This window comes from Cuculus canorus, chromosome 5, assembly GCF_017976375.1.
Source record: "Cuculus canorus isolate bCucCan1 chromosome 5, bCucCan1.pri, whole genome shotgun sequence".
Classification (NCBI taxonomy): Eukaryota; Metazoa; Chordata; class Aves; order Cuculiformes; family Cuculidae; genus Cuculus; species Cuculus canorus.
This window is the reverse complement of record NC_071405.1, coordinates 34,712,962-34,732,547: the sequence shown is the minus strand read 5'-3', so window position 1 is coordinate 34,732,547 and position 19,586 is coordinate 34,712,962. Positions and strand designations below refer to the sequence as shown.

General features: G+C 36.4%; 1 protein-coding gene across 14 annotated transcripts in view; it reads right to left on the bottom strand.

The window, feature by feature from the left end:
* PPFIBP2 (PPFIA binding protein 2) overlaps window positions 1-19,586 on the bottom strand; it is a 105,336-nt gene that overhangs the window by 11,747 nt on the left and 74,003 nt on the right. For 5 of the 14 annotated variants that reach the window (XM_054068329.1, XM_054068336.1, XM_054068330.1 and 2 more), the window contains 10 exons: window positions 16,711-16,803; window positions 14,313-14,421; window positions 11,024-11,085; window positions 8,401-8,476; window positions 5,799-5,858; window positions 3,875-3,972; window positions 3,624-3,688; window positions 3,311-3,379; window positions 2,814-2,874; window positions 941-982 (listed from right to left, as the gene is read on the bottom strand). In XM_054068329.1, coding sequence (XP_053924304.1) covers window positions 941-982; window positions 2,814-2,874; window positions 3,311-3,379; window positions 3,624-3,688; window positions 3,875-3,972; window positions 5,799-5,858; window positions 8,401-8,476; window positions 11,024-11,085; window positions 14,313-14,421; window positions 16,711-16,803 — 735 coding nt within the window. Of the gene's footprint in view, window positions 1-940; window positions 983-2,813; window positions 2,875-3,310; window positions 3,380-3,623; window positions 3,689-3,874; window positions 3,973-5,798; window positions 5,859-8,400; window positions 8,477-11,023; window positions 11,095-12,776; window positions 12,810-14,312; window positions 14,422-16,710; window positions 16,804-18,693; window positions 18,877-19,586 lie in introns of all 14 variants that reach the window. The other 9 variants (XM_054068334.1, XM_054068333.1, XM_054068331.1 and 6 more) reach the window with 7 other exon arrangements.

The following is a 19,586-nucleotide window of genomic DNA, read 5'->3' as shown; positions in this document are numbered from 1 at the left end:
TTACTTCTCATCCCATTCACTCCATTTCTCTCTCTAAATTTCACCATACTGTGCTTCTGCCTCGCAATTGCATCTCACTGGAATTTAAACCAAACATATAACTTAAATTTGGTCAAACGTATTTTCCCACCACCATTAAAAACAGGAAAAGAATCAACAGTGAAGTTGATGATGCAGCGTCACTAGCATCAATGAGATTATTTATGCTGGAAGGACCTTCCTTTAGCAGCAGAGGTCACAAGAAGCCATCCTTAAAGTCTCAATATATTGTCCTGGCAGGGAACTGGTACGTACAGTTTGCCAAAAGGAGATCTCTTAATTTTCCTCGCATTTAATTTTTTAGTTATCAACTAGTTGGAGATTTTTCTTCTTGTACAAGGGTAGAATAGAACCTGCATAAAAATCTGATAGTTTTGAGCCTAACAAAGTATGCATTTCACAGAGGTACTCATCTACAGTTTGGGTAACGGCACATTGAGACTTCTTCAATACTGAATACAAATGAAAAGATGAAGGAGCCATCACTCGGGACAAAAAGTTATATCCCACAGCTGTGAAAACTAGGAATATAGAGGCTTTTCCAGAGAAGCAGTGAACCTACAACTCCGATTTACATTAGTGGGAGTGCTGTATCTTCAGTGCGTGTTTTGGAATAAGCTCATATTGGTCAATGTTTCAGTATCAGAAAGAAGGTTATGTAGGAAAACTTTATACTGAAAATATGCAAAACATTTATCATACAGAAACTTCTAACCTCATATAAAAAACGTAGATATACAAAAAAAATTTCTCCTCAAATCCTTACTCCTATTCTCAAGTTTGTCAGTACTTGAACTATGCAAATGTCTTTAAAACAAAACAAACATAAAATGAAAACACAGCCACACCATCACAGCTCATCACAACAGACAGACATTAGGACAGTTTACAGTTAATATACCTCTTGTTCTAAAACAGGCTGTACTGGTTTTCCATCTACAAACTATGGAGTTGCAGGAAGGGTAATTTCAAAGTTTTATGGAAAAAAGCAACAGACAAATGTTAGTATTAACATACATACACATAACATCAATTGTAGTCTTATTACTATAGTGATGTACTTAATGCATTGACAATATATTATAAGGCCTGTTCTCTCTCCATTTCATTTCAATAAGACATTTAATACTAAATATGTTTATACAAACCACCCCACAAAATTCAGGCCCTGCTTAGGTTCTGTTGTGATCAAAGGAAGTTTTCTATTTTCAGGCTTCTGGGTGGTCCTCTTAGACTTACTTTAAGATAGGAACCATAACAGTTGTTTAACAGTTAAATGAAAAAGACTGACACAAAAACCTGCCCACAAACGTACACAACACTGTATATATCCAGCTGAAACCACAAAGAGCTATGATAGAAACAAAATGATAAAAATACCAGCATGGGTAGGGCAGAGACCAATGTGTTTTGTTTTATTTTATTATTGCTGAGTGTAGTGGCAATTTGAGCTTTGTGCAAAGCAGAATAGCTCCAGTAAGCAGGGCTGCTAGCACAGGTTCTCTTGAACTCAGTGAAAGAACCAAAGTCCTGTCATGGTGGGCAAGCAAAGTAAGCTTTCCTGGCCTTAGTTTTGGTTGTAACTACTTCACATTTAGCCACTCACTCATACACATAGGGAGGTCTCATTTATTTCACTAAGAAGCCCCATGCCTAAATTAGGGCATATAATTTAAATGCCTTGCTACAATTCTCTTATATCCTTGGTAGTTTCTTGTTCCCCTATGGATTTAACAGATAAAGCAGATTTACAGTCCAAATGTGTACATACAGCCTTATCAGAGAGACAAATTAAGTTTTTGAATTTAAGATAGGTTATGAAAAGACAACAGACCTTCACAAATTCCACACTGAATGAAATGTTAGTTGTGAACTGATTCATCAGAAGTATGACTACAATCAAAATAGTGCAGCAAAAATTTCAGTCATTCTATTTGGTCACTGTCATCTTCAAAGATTTAAGAAAGATTTAAGAAAATTTGAAGGACTGGGACAATCATATAATTACTATCCCTTTTATATGGCACTACTGGGCATGCATAATTAGAATTAAGCCAAATCTGAGTATAGAAAGTGTCAATAACAGCCTCACAAAGCACTGTAACAACTGCAGAAAAATTCCAGTGTACATGATGACAAAACAAGCCTCTGGACCATAATGTACTAAGACTTTGTAAACTGGAAAATCTTTATTCTGTAATGGAATTAAGCCTTAGAAATAAGAACACTGCTCCTGCTGGTTTAGCTAAGGCAGCATCCCTACCATCCTCAGGAATGCCAGTTATATCAGAAGTCTAAATTAGGGAGCAACAATCATATTTACATGCAAACATTCAAATAAAGAATCCTATGTGGAAATATGCAGTTCCAATACTTACTCAATTTCAGGATTTGCTGCCTTAACATTTTTAGCAATTTGGAAGTCAAAATTATTTAAAAAATACCTATAAACCAAATAGTACTGTACTTGAACAAAGTTACTCCTCATAAAAAATATTTACTGCATTTCTTTTAAATATTTTTCTTCTTTCAGATGAAAAGCTGAATTTGAGGATATGCACATATAGGTGTGCCATCTAGTTTGTTTATTCTAAGCTTGGCAATGGGGTAAAAAATGGACCTGAACTGTTTTATCATTAGGGTGTTTTTCCCCACACACAACGTTAGTGGTGGTTAGGATTACTATATGTGAAATAAAAAAAATACTTGTACTTGACCTCTCTCTTTTAATTATAATATTAAACACCAGGAACTGTGATTACAAATAAACTAACCTTTTCCAGGGATTCACTCTGCAAATCTTCTAAACTACTTGACTTTTTTTTCTGTGGAACCCTTAAAATAACAACAGGCAAAAAAGCAACAGTTAATACAACATACTATGTCTGCATATGCCACAACTGTATCATATGGCAGCTGTGTATATCACATAATGTCCACATATAACAGATAATTCAGAATTGGATTAATTTCTTTTGTTATATTTTTAGCCTAAAACTCACTGTATTGGGAACTGCAATTGGGAACGAAGTCAGAAATAGCAATAAGACATCCTTTGATCAACAATAAAAGGCGACAAGTCAGTTTTTAAGCCTTATATTTGTAGATGACTTTTTAGAAGCCCTTAACAATCAAAAGTAGACAGTACTAACTTTCTGTGGAAAGCATGCAACATTAAATGCTTAAAAAAAAATTAAAAATAGAAGAAGGCAAGATTTTTTAAAAAAATCTGGCTATATGTTCTGCATTTCAATTAGTTACTAGTTCTCACCTGTTTATGCCTTCCAAAGATTCTTCTTGCGCAGAGGTTAAATTCGTTGAAGACACTGGAATGCTTCCACTTTAAATGAGAATACAATATACTGTCTTAAGTTATACAAAGCGTACATCTTCTGATAAGTAAAAGTATTAATTTATTCCTGTAATTCAAACCTTATACAATTAAATATTGTAGAATTCCATGGGACACACTGCTTTCACATCTACTCAAAAGTTCTTGCAAGACAAGATTCCAACAGTTACACAGATTAAATAATACAGAATTAGGACAATCCCATCAAAAAAACAAGAAACAAAGGTCTTGCCTGATTTCCATAGCTTTGTGTGGCACTGGACAGAGCATAGCTGGTGACAATTCTCCTGAAGAGGCCTATGTAAAATATAAGAGTTTCAAGCCTGTAACTCTAGTGCCTGATTCCAAATCTATAGTGCCCATACCCAAAAATCCAGCCAGGACCAAACCCTCATCTACGTTACTTTAGCCACTACAGAGAAACAAATACAAACAAATCATATATACAACAGAACTTGATTCTAAAATATCTTTACTAAGTACCTCTGTTTTAACAAATTCTCCTTGAGGATTATTCAAAAGATTCCACTTCCTTAAAGCTGGATCAAGTTCTTCTTCACTGCCACCAGAGATGGAAGAGCCTGTGAGCATTAAAGATCAGAATCAGAAAAGGAGAGAAACAGGACAACCCCCCCAAACATTTAAAAACGTATCAGACAATCTAAATACGCCACTCTAAATTGCCCTTCAGTTTTCATCGAATGCATGTAGTTTACAGCCTCTCCACTCCCCAGACTTCCTTCAGGCTCCAACTTATAAGCAAGATGCTTTGTATTAGAGCAACAAATTTATCACTGAATAGTTTTATGCTGTGCTCGGTTGCAAGTAGCTGAGCTGCTTCTGAAGCAGCTTCTGAAGCACCCTAATTCATTGTTTGATGTTCTGAGGCAAGTTCAAGTTGGTACCATTTTCTTACTCACAGCATATCCCTTTATAGGTAGTGTGCACGTTTGACACCATCTGTATAACAGTGCAGTGCCTCACGCTCACTTCAAGGATGAACATGGTAAAACATGCTCCAGGTTTTTCTGTATGTTCCAGATCTAAAGAAATACTGAAATACTTCAAATTCATTATTTACTAAGATTTCTATTCCTAAATTATCAAAGCTGCAATACTACATCAGGATCGGAATATTTAGTGCTCAGCAAACTTCCGGAATATTTGGGAGAAGAATTTTTTTTTTTTCTGAAGATCTCTTATGCATAGAGTTGCACACAGAATGTGGAAGGGCTGCTATGCCAGCATGAAGAAATTTATACTGACCTTTAAGCACATTAATAATTCCTAATTTATGTGACAGGTCTACGCAGTTATGAAAAAACACCAAATCTTATGCAAGCATAGTGCAAGCCTTTGCACTACTAGAAAAGAGATCCTTTGAAAACTCATTAGACATGTACTTGTCTATCCTGCTGTTCAGCTACAAAGACCGCCAACAAGGCTGATACCCACCGTTGGCCCTTCAGAATACGAAGGGGCACTCAGGCTGTGGTTGCACACAGCCCTTCAGTTGGCACAAAAGAGCTGAGTTCAGGTTGGCTGATTTACGTTTTACTCAGCTGTCAGTGGCTGTTTCATGCAGCTGCCCTACTTTAATCCAAAACAGATTTGGGCTTTTTTTTCCGATATAAGTACTACCTATGGTGAAGAATCAGTCATGTTTTGTCAATATGATTTGTAGCTTGCCTTAAGTAGAAATAAGAAATCCTTACAATACATTGTGTTTCTGTCAAGTATCATTTGAAACTAATCAAAGACAGAAGATTTCAACCCATCGATTCTACCAAAAGTTTCTAACAGACCTTATGCTTCAAAGGGAACCTTTAAAACACACCTCTAGAAATAAAAAAAAATATATATAATCAAGGAAGATACTTCTTGGCAGCCTAAACATGAGACCCCTACAAATGTTTACATGGTTACAACTTGTTTGGGCTGTGATAAAATTGTATCCATCACAGTATGGCCTCAGTGTGGACACTCAGTATATACTCCAGTTTCTACACAAGTTTCGGGGTTTGTTTTTGGTTTATTATGCCATGCATCACTGTTTTCTTATTTATACTGTACTGGATGTCCATACTAGTACATGTTAACAACACCCTGCAGAAACAACTCAATAATCCAGAGCATCATGGCTTGCCACTTGCTCAAGAACACAAATATCCCCCCAAAACCACGTCCCACAGAGGAATGGGAGCATTCAAATCTATACAACCAGGATGTGGCTGAGGAGATTGAAGCTGCAGGAGTTACTGTTGAGAGCACCTACTGTCAGGGTAACAGTAGTGAGGCTATTTGGGAGTTAATATCAATGTCTCCAAAAGCTACAATCACACCTTTCAAGTGAGAGATCACTTTTTTTTTTTTTAAAAAAGAAAAGAACATTCAGAAAGAGATTTACCTGTCTCTTGTTCCCTGTTCTTGTGTGTTAAGTACAAGTTTCCATTCTGCCATACAAGACCTGAAAATATTTTGTTTGTTAATCTGATAATGTACATTCAACAAAACTGTCCTTTCATAAGGTTAAGTTTCCCAGACTAAATGTAGTACTGAAAACTAAGGTGGCAACTTAAAATGAGACTGTCCTAAAACCCATTCCACTTCCTGCAGTGTAATTGAAATGGGACAAAGATTTTCTCCCAAATTTTTTTTAAGTTAAATACATAATATTGCATATACCAAAGCAAACATGGGTTTTCAGTTGTTTCCTACAAAACAGAACTTGTCTAGTCAGGATTTTCCTTAGAGGAAGGGATCGGCGACAGATCTTATTATAGTCATTGCAACACTTTTTAGCAAAAAAGAAAAAAAATGTCCACCTAACAGAATCAAATTGCACCCAAGATCGGCTTCCCTTTTATAAATGCCGTTTAAAAACCAGGATATAATAGGAAAACATTGTGTCATTAACACTAGCTGGCTGGCAGCTGATCATTACTGCTATTTCTGATCATCATGCTATTGAACTGTGGTGCAGGAAATACGAATATAGGATGCATCTAATTAATTAGAGTTTATCATCCATGACGGACTCCTGATACTGCTTACACTGTAAAAACTCATAACATAATGGGCACAGGAAACACCATACAAACTTAATACCTATATACTTTATTCTTCTCCTATAGATGAATTAATTTAAATCAAACTGAATGTCATTTTAATTTTGAATAACAGATTCTTAAGAGGGATTTAATGCAATTTACTGAGAATACTGCAAACTCACGCCTTTAGCTAACTTCAATGCACTTTTCTAATTGCTCCGTGTTGGATACAAGACTTATTCAGACTTGTTAGTGTCAACAAGTGGGGAGTAGCAAGACTAGAAAAACATGTTTATCTTGCAAAGCAGATGAAGCAGATTGTGGTCTAACAATCAGAGCTCAATGGTGTGTGGGGCGAAGTGCAGGTCTCACAGCCAAGTGTTGCTGCAGTAAAATCACATAAGACCACTACACCCCCACCTCCTATGTTTGTATCAAAACTCCCTGTCCAGGAGCGTGCACTGAGCTGCTGAGTTCCACTGGTGACAGCCAGCTGGCGCCCATTAACTGACTTAGTCCCACTTCGCTAAGAATGACCAAGAGCATAAATCTGTCATTTAGAATCCTCTGTTTTGAGGACAGAACCTCCAACTGTGGTATGGATCGATGGGCCTGAATCTCTGTCTCCTCCCCAAGCAGGGACACCTCCTTGGTAAAGGCTTGTGCCTCTGAACATGTCAGATGATACCTGGGAAATTACAGTTATCTATAAGCGCTTAATTTTTAGATGTGGCTTGATTTTGCAGTCGGCGAATTTATCACCATTTATAACAATCTCAAACTTGTTATACCTGTCACTTCAATAATTTTTTTTGATTCAAGTTTGTGACTTTGATCAGAAAATAATGGGCTCTGACAAACAAACACTGGTCCTTATCAACCTTGTGAAACTGCTCAGTGAAAGTCCTTTGTGGATGCTGACAGGCCTGATTAAGTGAGTTAAGTTTGTGAGACTGTTCAGTGAAAGTCCTTCTTCAGACACTGACAGCTGACTGTAATGGGAGGGCTTCCTTTTCTAAGCCACATGTCAGACCCTTTACACTTATAATGCGACATTCCGTGCTGACAAGTTCTATGTCTGCATGAGTGTCCTGCTGTTTTGCTCACTGCTTTTCACCCTATCTGCTATAATTCCTTCTGGTCTGGCCTCTGTAGCGCGTGTACAACCAGCAGCAGTGAAAAAGGAAATATGAAGCTTTGGCCATGAAGGACATGTCATAGGCCTGCACTGTGCAGTCTCTTCAGTGAGGGAGGACTGCATGAAGTCACTAATGAACGTACAGCCCCAGCTGCCCAGCCAGCCATCACTCTTTGGAGGCAGGAGTTCTGCAACCAAAGCTCCTGCCCCACTGCAGTATATAGCAAAGTGTTTTAAGGAGAGCAGTTGCTGACTTCAGATTCCCTTGGCACATAAGGAGGCAAATTGCACTGCTTTAGACCCAACTGATAAGCAATTCACACAGCTGTACGATCAGAGCAGTAATTTCATCAGTCTCCCTTATCAATCAGAAATGACATCATGTTAACCAATACATAACACCAAAATTAGGCTCCAAGGAGGAATTTACTATTAACTGATGTAGAACAAATTTTAGCTTATGACTTAAAGAGTCAAGCATGAGATTCAGTCACAGAAGTCTTACTCAATAGTAATGTTGTAATTACATCTCCAGATAGATTTGACCCTATTTTTCTGTACTGCCTACAGCACAGGAAATAAAAAGGCAATCTCCACAAACTACAGGCAGTAACACACAAGCCTTGTCAGGACATACTGTGGTTCTCTGTATCTGGAAGAGTGTATACTTACTGTCATAGCACTCCAACATGGTACAAATCTATGCACAATGAAATATGTACTACTATACATCTATATTTAAAAGGACAACAAATAGCAGTTGTAGTGCATGCAGTTTTCAAAAGACCTGATATCAGGAAATTATTCACAAGACATTTTACCATGAGCTGCAATCATTATCTCTTTGACCCTCCTGTACTGGCTTAGCAATAGTGTTAACTCCTCTATTCGACGGTCCTGTGAAAAACATTAAATGAAACAACGTTTAAAATCCTACATTTTTAATCTGCAGAATCACTTTCATTTCTGTGATTTTGGACTGCTCTTTTTCCAGAAAACAGTATCTGGTTCTAATCACATACCTTGTAAAGAACATGTTTTAGCTTTTATTTGCCACTGTACGTAATATCTGCTGGACAGTGTGAAATTATGGGGCTAAGGAAAACAGAGGAGTTTGATATTACTAGTAGATTAGTTATTTACAGAAGCATCATTTGGAAATTTGATTTTACTTCTAAGAGTCAAGACACTATTCTGGAGTTGAACCTCAACTGCCTGAAGTGGGCAGCGCTTGATTTTTGCCAGCATTGTACCTGTAATTGTAAAGTAAATCATGTTTATGTTTTGTATAGTTCAACAATCTAGTCATGTTCTTTAACCCTCCTTTGTAGGGTATGTTCTGCATTCCCACATCTACACTTGCTCCAGTTTTGAACACATCTTTTTGAACTTAAGCAGTCAAACCTGTACAGTAGCCAAGAAATTATGCCTCACGAATGTCTGACACGTCATTCCACTCCACTCTCTCTCTCTTAATACCTAATACTTTTCTATTATGTATGGAATGCCTGTTGATTCACATATGCAGGGAATTCAATTGCCTTTTGCACAGACATGACATACTGATGGGTAGTAATCATTATTTAGTTGATTGGATCTGCCATTTCCATCATTTCTATATATGATATTGTGTCCCTGATGATAACAAATTCTTGCTGTTGGTCACTAGGTGTGTGAACTTGCAATTTGCACCCTTACAGTTTGCCCTGTTTCTTTGACCCCAGTTCTAAGCCTGTCCTGTGCAATAGTCTTGTTCAGCACTGTGACAACAGAGCACCCAGGAAATTACTAAAGAAGTAGTTTTTACTACTGGCAGGTGTGAGGAAAGCCACGGAAGTAAAGAAGCAGTCACTGGAAAAAAAAAAAAAACCCACAACCTGCCAGGAAAGTTGGCAGCATTTAATGGATTAGCTGCTGCCGAGCTGCTGCACTGCCATATAGCTAGGTCAGTGTCAGAGGCACTTAAATTAAAATCTGCTCCATTCCATGTATGCTATGTTAGAGTCACTGCAGGTATCAAAAGTAGGAGTAACTGCACAGAAATCAGACCTTTACCGCATTACAGAATAGCAGATGATGCTGACTCTCCCTTCACGCCTCAGCAAGTATAAGTGAGACAGAAAAGGTTTAATATCAATACCCAGTTTTCCTAACTATAGATCAAAGCAATACTTTCTTCTTCACAGCCACAGCAAAGAACTGAGAATAACATACCCTTTCTTTTTTTTTTAAAGAAATATATGCTTCTCAACTTTGTTGAGCACTTTCTGTCCTAAATGACACAAGCAATACTTAAAAGTTATTCCAAGAGCTATTCAGATATATTTTCCCTCAGGAAAAATATTTTATTTTGCAATTTTATTGAAGGTAACAGCTCTACATTAAACAGCTGTGGGTCAATCATCAGTCTACTAGTTTAAACACTACAGTGTCAAAGGAAGAAACCCTCTTTTCCCTGTGAGCATATCCAAATATGAGGACATAAGCAAAAATATTTTGTGTTCCCTTCAAATGCAAAAAGCTCATCGGGCTTGGATTAACTTTGGCAAGATATAAAGTCATATCTTTTATATTCCCAGATGTAAAGTTTGGCTTTTTGAGGTTTTAAGAACTAAAGGTTGCTATGAGTCACATTAATGTTCTTCAGTAAATTGCCCTGTCTGGATTCTGCAAGTACTAAAGGAGGTTTTAGGGAGGTATATTATTGTGTATCGTATACGAGAATGTCACCATAAAGTAAAATCCCATGGCCTAGTTTATTACCCTAAACCAAGAATTACAATTTTGTCAAGAATTAAGTACCCTCAATCTCTCCCCCCTGCCCTTCAATACTAAGGAACAATTTATGTAGTAAGTCAGTAGCATCTAAATGTGGAGATTCAACGTCCTGTCAAACTGAGCCCTCAACTCTGCACTTGAATCGTCCAATCAACAGGCAAACAGGATGCCAGTGAAGAGACAAAAACCATACTTACTATTTAAGTGGGATTAATTTAGCTTCTCCTCTCCTTCAGTACTTCCCCCACCCCTGCCTCTCTAAATCCTGGTCCCTTTCTCCCAAAATCTGAGTCTGATTCAAGGGTCATTTTGACTTTCTTTTAATATCACGGTCTGAACTCAGGATATTAATGTACTTCAGATTAAGTTTGGAAGATGATGAGATGCCAGAGGCAACCAAACCTTAGTGATCTTTTCAACAGCAGAAACCATTACAGCCTTGGCTTTCTAATCCCCCCTGGAATCTAACTAGCCTCCCAGGTTCCGCAGCCAGGTTAACATGGTCAGCCACACATTCTGTTCAAAAATCAATCTTCTGTCACAATCTCAGGGGATAATCCGAATCAGAGCAATACCACACTTACAGAAAGCAGGTTATTCAGATCCTCACAGAGATTCAAACCCCTCATTTCATTCTTATTATGTAGAATCAGGATTTTGTCTCACCTTTTCTTCATTGGCAGCCAATAATGATTCCATTCCTATCTTCAATCGTTGAACTTCTTGATCTAGAAACACTTTAAAAAGTTAGAAGAAAAATACACTTCCTGTATTTAGTGTAAAAAATATATGTTTTGTGATATTGTCCCTCTGTTCTTATGACTAAAACCATGCCAGTGGCATGGCAAATGCACTGCCAAACTACATTTAACTTAGAGCTTTTCAAAAGCTGTGTTGTAGACATACGGCATAACACAATCAATCTGGTTTTGCTTATAAAAGGCTAGATAATATTATTTTGTACTCTAAAAGTCAAGTAATTAAACAAAAAAGAAACATCAGAGCTTATTATGAAAAAGATGAGAGTGTGTTTTCTGTTATACATTAAAGGAAATATTTTTAAGTATGATTGAAAATCAATTATATTCCATCTGGGAAAAATATTCATCAGCTTATGAGAAGTAGTTCAAGGACATGCATGAAACTTGGAAATGAAAAATAAACTATTTTGATACGAGGAAAACTTGTAAATTTTCAGTATGAATAACTGAATTAAAACGTACATCAAGAGCAAGTAGAGAATTGCCTCACAAACAATTCAGTGTTATAAGACAGAGGATATTCAGGAATTTTATAGTCAAAAACAATTAAAACACACCCTCTGAAAATGTATGAGGTTGTTAATCACAGAATCGTAAATTTGCTGAACCTTGAATTTCTTCTCTAGACACTACTCCTAACAAGTCCTCCAGTACCAACTTATACTAAATAAAGTTTAGATGATGGAGGCAGAACCTGAAAATTGCTGTAACAGCCACTGAAGGAATTCATGCTTTGACATTAAAACAGATCCATTTGTTTCACAAAAGACTATGAAAAACAGATGTGGCATGAAGTGAGTGAGAAGAAAGAAAATCAATACTGCTAAAGAGGATCTTAAAAGAAACCAAATGTTTCACAGCTAAATGTTGAACATACAATGTCATAGCTAAACTATTAGCAAAAAATGTAATTAGTTTTTCTTGTAGTGATTCTTAAAAATACATACCTTTTAATGAGCAAGTTTTAAAACATGGAAATGACCTTTGCAAGCGTTCCTCTTGCAAAAGAGAACATTTAGTAAAATAAGACATGCAAAGACACAGCCAAATTAAAAACTAAAGCTGCAGGCAGTGGGCAAGCAATTAGATTTTTAAAGTGCCATTAAAAATCACAGTTTTACTGGTTTCTCTTTATAAATATTAGACTTCAAAAAGAACTGGTGTCAAGGTATTCGTAAGTATATTAAAGCAAACTCTACTTACAATATTTATAACATCATCAAGTATGGCAACATTATTGAGACTGTTTTTTTTTTTTAATTTAGTGCACTGATTAAAAAAAAAGCTCAAATCCTTCCCCTCCAAGGAAGGGGGCTTTAATTAAAGCCATCTTTTCAGATATTATATAGATTTTACACACAAATAAAAAGAGGTAAATGTTAAGTTTTGGCTCTGTTAACCTTGACAATGTCCCTTTGAAGTCCAACAATCTGATCTGTGAACCTCTGATTATATTTTTTTTTCTCCAAAGTGAAATCTTACTAAACAGGGAAGTAGCTGTCTCCTTGCTGCAAGCAGTGAAAGCAATGTCTCATGGATATTACAATTAGACAGCCAAGTCTAAACAAACATTTAATCATTGCTGCAGAATGCATTTAAGTTACAATTTATGTGAAAGGAACAGTGAGGTAAAGCCAAAAGTGAATTGCAAGGCTTACATTTTTCTTTTAGCCTTCTCCTATAAACTTCCTCTACGATGGTAAATGGTGAGAGTCAAATAAAGTATGTAGAAAAAGCACATATTAGATAAATTTTGCAATTTAATTAGAATATGCATCCTAATGTACTACAAATACATTGACATTATTTTTCAACTTTAACTGAGAATATCCCCTAAAAATCTGATAAATCAGTAATTTTTTTGGCAGAACTATTATTGCTGTGTACTGTTTCCATTCAAATACAGACTGTTTTCCTTAAATGTAGCCTAAAGAATCTGTAGAGGGTTTGATTCTTCCTCGTTGGAATCAAGGGGAGTTTCACCTAACTTCAGCATGAACTGGAAGAGACATGCTACTAGAACCTGAAAATTGCTGAGCTCTTGATTGTCACCTTTGTGCTTGTCACCTTTCCCTTGAAATATCGTAAATTAGTTGGGAATCTCTCATAGAAAACACAAAATTCTATTACTAGAGAAGTTCCTCTACAAAACATTTCTGTTAGACAAACTAAATTTCTAGTTAGACATGCAGTTCTCTTCATGCACAAGCTCTGCAGCTGAGTGAAATCAGCACAAAGTATATGTTAAGTCACTTATTTGGAATAAACAACAGTCACAATACAAAGCCTTCTAGAAAACAAACATCCACAATCCTTCTAAGGACATTCTTGGTAAGCCCTGAGGCATCATAGCACCTGAAAAGTCACATCCCAACAAGGGCACTCTCTGGAGATGTTAGTTAACACCCACAAAAGAAGTTAGTGCAGCTAAGCTGATGCACTGTGGTGAAATGCACACAAATATTCCTGCGTGGTTAAGTGTCACAGTATTATAGGAGGAGGAGGTCACTGCTAACATATTGCTCACATCCCAGCAACTGACAGGAACTCCAGGGAGACCATATTTCAGAGAACTGTGACATGACCAGTTGCTAAGCAAACTGGTTTAATTCCCTTGACCTGTATCATCAGTGCAGAGGTAAAGCAGAAACCTGCAATATCAAAGAATCATAGAACACCCAGGCTGGAGGAGACCCGTCTGGTCCAACCTTTCATGGGAGAGGGAACCTGAATGAGATATAGTCCTGAATATAGGAATAATATGAATCAATGTCCATGTTTTAGAATGCTTAGATACTTAAACATCGTGCTTAGCTGCTACTCTGACAATTTTGTTTTTCTTAAAAACTGCAAAGATTTTTTCAAAGAAATCTTGAAGTTATAAACAAAAAAATATATATTCCCACTGAACTACAATGACTTTCAAATTACAAATCAAATTCCAGTAGAAAGAGTTTCAAGTTCCCTTAGGATACTGAATACAATTTATGCTGCCTCTAGATTTGGATGGAATTTCACACATTAAAAGCCTCTGCTCTACCAGAAGACAAACCAATTTTCACCATTTTTCCTCCCAAAATAATTTCTGTAAGTCCATCCTTGTATCTCTTTGTATTGCTTTGAAATACTTGACCAAGCGGCTACCAATGGGAAGTTAAAGTAGGGATTTGGATTTTTAATTCCCCTCCTCTTACCTCTTTCTGCCACTTCACTATGTGATGAGGTCCTAGATAGCTGACTTTGTAAGCGTTCTAGTTCTGCATCTTTTAGAGCTAATTGCTCTTGAAGCTGGGCTATCTCAGCCTGAAAGAGAGTACAACAAGTTCTGAATAACATTTTCATAGATTGGTTGTGCTTTTTTCCCCCATGAACTGGAAAGCTCTCAATGCTACAATACCAGTCTCAATGCTTTCAATACCTAAATGACTATTATAGGGCAACTCTTGAATTCTGCATGAAGACAACCAAAATGTAACAAAGCATTTTTTAAAAGATTCTGCTTTTTTATCCCAGTTACTACTCTTATATATACTCCTTACTATAACTCAAGATCTATTAATTCTGAGCCCTTTTCTCCATAGCATGAAAAATCAGTTCTTCCTCCCATTGGATACTGCAGGAAACAGGCCAGAAGCAAAGCACGGCTTGGAAAACAATCACATATATGCAACATGTATGCATCAGTGTTTATTTACACCTACTGCAATCTGCCACTAGATTAGGATGACAATAATCACACATCAAATCACGCATTGAACATCTCAACAATATAGATAGAATTCTGTGACTGTCCAGCTTGAAAGAAAGCAACTGTCAACAGCATGTTTTACTAAGTCAGTAGCTTCATAAAGATTTTCTTCAGCAGCCTTAAAGCCTTTATATATCAATATTCTGCATATTCCCCAGCAAAAGCAAATCAAATCGCTTTAAGAAAAAAAAAAAGAAAAAAGGAAACCAAAAAATCAGCAATGTGACCAGTTTCTCAAAATACTAAAATAAAGCAGAAAAATGCAAATCACCAAACAACATTATCCAAACAGAGAAACACATGACTGATTTACTCTAATACAGAAACTTATTTTTCATCAAGAAGCAAGCAGCTGGATGGCAGCAAAAGATCATCCTTTGCCTGCAATTCCATATGGAATAGAAGAATCTTCAGAGATGCACCAAGGCAGGGCTTCTATACTTCCAAGTGACTAACATGCTTTTTATATCCAGTAACGGAAATATTCCAGTTACTCATCTAAGAAGCTGGATCAACAGGAAGACAAAAGCTGCAGACCTCTTAAGGCCAGATTTGGGTTTGCCTCCCCTGGTCTATTTGATCTCATAGCTCTTTTAAATGCCTTCTTTTCCTTTAATCTCTCATTCCCATCATCTCTACAATTGTTTTCCTTCTCCCTCTCTTTCTCTGTACTTTTCTTCCTTCCTAGTTCTGTATCTTCTTTCACTCAATGGGTTTTACAATTTTTCTTTCTTATTTTCATTCTGCCCCTACACTTTCTATAATCTTTATCTGTCTTGGCAGCTGGCCACACACTGTTTGAGAAAATATTTTTCCAAAGACTGTTCATTTCCACCACTGCAGGGAAAACATTTTCACGAATATAAGAGCTATTACCTCAACAGGAAAAAAGACAATACAACAACATTTCAATATTCATCTAAGAATCTCCAAAGAAAGAAATGCTAAGAAAATAACAGCCATCTGCCATTCCTGGATCAAGCTATCAAGTATAAAAAGAAAGCTCAGTTTAATAATTTGAAATGTTTTTTCTAAGATCCAACCACAACTCAAAAAAATTCAGTCTGTAGTACAAACAGGGATCACAGTACTACACAAATGTAAGGACGTGTGATTACAGCACAAAAACGTACCTCAGCAGGGAAAAATAATACAGTGTTTTTTCAATCTGGTGGAAAAAGGCTAAAAATTCAAACTCAAAATAGCTGTTTAACTGTGCAACTGTTTAACAATGAGAACGTTCAACTAGAAAAAATAATTACTGGGGAAAATTATGAGTACTTTCAAATGCTGAGTTTCTCCAGATTACGATCCAACAGCTTTCCAGAATTTAAGGTCAACAGAAGGGCAAGGCAGCTATGCCCTTTGACATAAATAAAGGCAAAGCAGATGATCTAATGGTGTATTTTGGGCTTAATGTCTATCAAAATAAATTCCATAGTAAGTGAACACCCAGCTAACTTTGCTTGTCTCCTCTCTTCAGTCTGGAAAGCAGAGTCCACAGAGCCATGTAACCATTACACAAATAAAAGAAAACCTTCAAAGAGGTTTTCCTCAGAACAGGTCTTTTGTAAGTCTAAACGTCTTCTCTTTTTTTTTTTAAAAAAAAATAAAGCTAAGAATGACAAAAAGATAGAAGACTGGAAACTGCGGGGACGAGAAAAAGGCACAAAAAGCAGCTACAAAAAACTACTTATTCCAAATAATGTTGAAGAAAACTTGACTTTATACTAGGCCTTGACATAAGGCAACTGTGAGAAAAGTAAATATTGTTGAGAAGTGAAGCATATCCATTCCCAGATGAAATAGGTCTGTCATTAGCAAATGTCAAATATTCTGCTTACTTTGGTTGCTTTTAATTGCCACTCATATTGATTTCTTTCATTTTCCAGTTCTTCCACTTTAATTTTAAGGTGTCTAAGTTCCTGTAGCAAACCCTGCAAAGGAAGAACAGCAGCTAAAATTAAGATTACTCTGGTAGATATTAATTTTCCATAATCTGTATTAATGATCATGCATGAACCACACAGAAAGGAATACCGAACCACCACATTAAAAACTGACCAACTCTAAGATGAAAAAAAAAAAATCTATTTTGACTTGAGAGACAAGGAATACTTTTTCAAACTCTCCACTTGAGCAAATTTCTTAGTCATACTAAGGAAGATAGCTGAGCCTGGTGAAGTCGTATGTCGCCATGAAAATGAGCCAAAAATTCCATAACTGCAGTGTCATACAACATTAAACTACTCGGTTTGGAAGGAAGTTGGGGGTTTTGTTGTTTTGTTTGAGGATTTTTGTTTTGCTTTGCTTCGTTTTTCTGCCAATCAGAAAGTAAACAGAATCAGGTAGTGCTAAAAAATTACTAACTTCTATTACAGTGACAATCATCTCCCAAGCATGTGTTTAACCTATTTACTAAGAAAAATAACTCAGACTAAATGGCATCTAGCAAGTTACAGGCATTTAATATCACAGACATACAGTTAAATATGACTACAAATATACCACTTTCAGTAACAATGTTTGTGGCTTTGCAAACCAAGAGGTGCAGCCAGTCAAGGTTCCTAGCATTCTTCATCTATTCTTCTGACAAATCTGTCTCCTAAATGTCCTTTCACTCCTTCCTTGACAGAATATATCACTGTTCATTCTGAAGGACAGCATTATTAAATCCATGAGAGAGCTCTGATGAAAGCCAATGTCTTAAAATGAAGTTGAAGGAAAAATTTCGAAGTGTAACCCAGTTTTGGACTCCTTTATAGTTTATACACCAAGCAATCACACCAATATCTTGTATTAAACTGGTGTTTATTTTGCATGACTCCCAGATTTGACTTTCAGATTAGTTCTCCAATATTCAGCTTGTACTGCCATCTAATAGCTTACTAACTAGTTCTAGACAGAGGCAAGCTCATAAACAAAAGCATTGCTTTCAAAATAGGCATCGTATCCAAGTAAGTTAATTTTGTAAAATAAACCTGAGAAAAACTACTGAAAAACTCCCTCACAATATAAGCAGATTATTTATGAAATGAGTTCCGAGGATCCAAATAGTAACCAAAGACATGTGATAACTAAAGCAAACAGATTTAAAAGCAAATACTAAAATTGACTTTTTCAGGCACATCAGTATCATTCTACCTTCAGGAAAATTAAGCAGTTTATGCAAAGTAGCTTTTGTTTTGAACATGTGAAATAGTTTTTATCAAATATGACTGAGATCTGTAATGTAAATTAAAAAATTCTTCTCTGGTAATTGCTAGTGTCAGAGAATAAAAAAAAATGTGTTAGATTTGCTGTTTTAAGGGTAGAAGCAGATTATTTTATTACTGCTCTTTTCATTCACATTAGCATCATCATTACAAAAAGAAAGGATACATTTCAGATAGTCTTACCTGCAACTGTATTTTATACTTGTGTTAAACTTCTAAGATATTCAGGAATTAATAACCTGTGTTCAGAGGACTGGTTGGGATGCACTATCATGCATGGCTAGAGTGTCATTATCGTGAGGAAAACTAACAAACTACCAAACCATGCTAGCATGCTGCATATTAAAAGACAAATCTCAGCTAAGGAAAAAGAAAAAAACAAACCTAAAAATGAAAAAAAAAACAACCCCAAAACCCAAGCATAAACCTCCACGCCTTTTTGGGTTTGTTTTCTTTTTTGGTAATTTTTATAACCACTTTACTTTTTCCTAATGAAAGCCACAAAGATTAATGTCAATAATTCACAACATAGCTCTAGTTAGTGGAATTTAGCTTTTGCAAGAGAAGAGAAAAGGCAATACACAGGCTTCTGCTAAGGTGTACTACTCGTACGTCACACTGAGAGCAATTCTTCTGGCTGAGAGTCTCTACCACTGATCTTGGACTAGTTTGAGGACCACTGGGTGTCAAGTCTGGTTTCCTATCTTGAGACTTTCTTTCTTGGATTCTACTATTAATTTCCAGCTGCAGTTTACACATCTGCTCCTGTAGCTCACTGATCAGGTTCACTACTGACTGGAAACATGGGAAGAAAGGGAAAAAAAAAAAGAAAAAAAAAAAGACAAAAAGAGACAGGTGAGAAAGAAAACGATGCAAAGAAGATATTTCTACAGTTGTAGCACAAAGAAATACCTGAAGCATATCAAAGACAATCTAAAAAATGACAGACTAGGTATTTCCCTTCTGATAAAGTATATGGTGAATGAGTATAAACCTGGAATATTGCACAAAGTTTCATTTTAAATAGAACAGAATCCTTATTCCAGACTAATTAGTGATTCTGATCTTAATGTGGAGATCAAAATGTGGCCCCTCTTTTTAAGAAACTTATCCACTTGAAGTCACATATGTGGAAAAATTGGAACATATACAAATATGCTGGCCAAGAGGAACACTTTTGCTGAAATGGACTTAGTTACATTCATTTACACAGCCAAATAATCCACTGGAAATAAATTGCTAAGTGCTCAGTTGGAGCCATGACCTAATCTTTCACAAATTATACACAGAATTTACTAGTAAGGTAGTTCTATTTCCAGGTCAGCAGAGTAACTCCGCTAGCTAGCTAGGCAGTATCTCCACATTGAGAAAGGGTTAAGCAACGTACATAGGAGAAATAAAAGGATACCAGGAAGAAAGAGTAAACTTTTGTCAAGTGCACCAATTTGCTGATCAACTTCTTGGATTTGCGTGTATCAGGGATACACACAAAAAACCAACCAGCT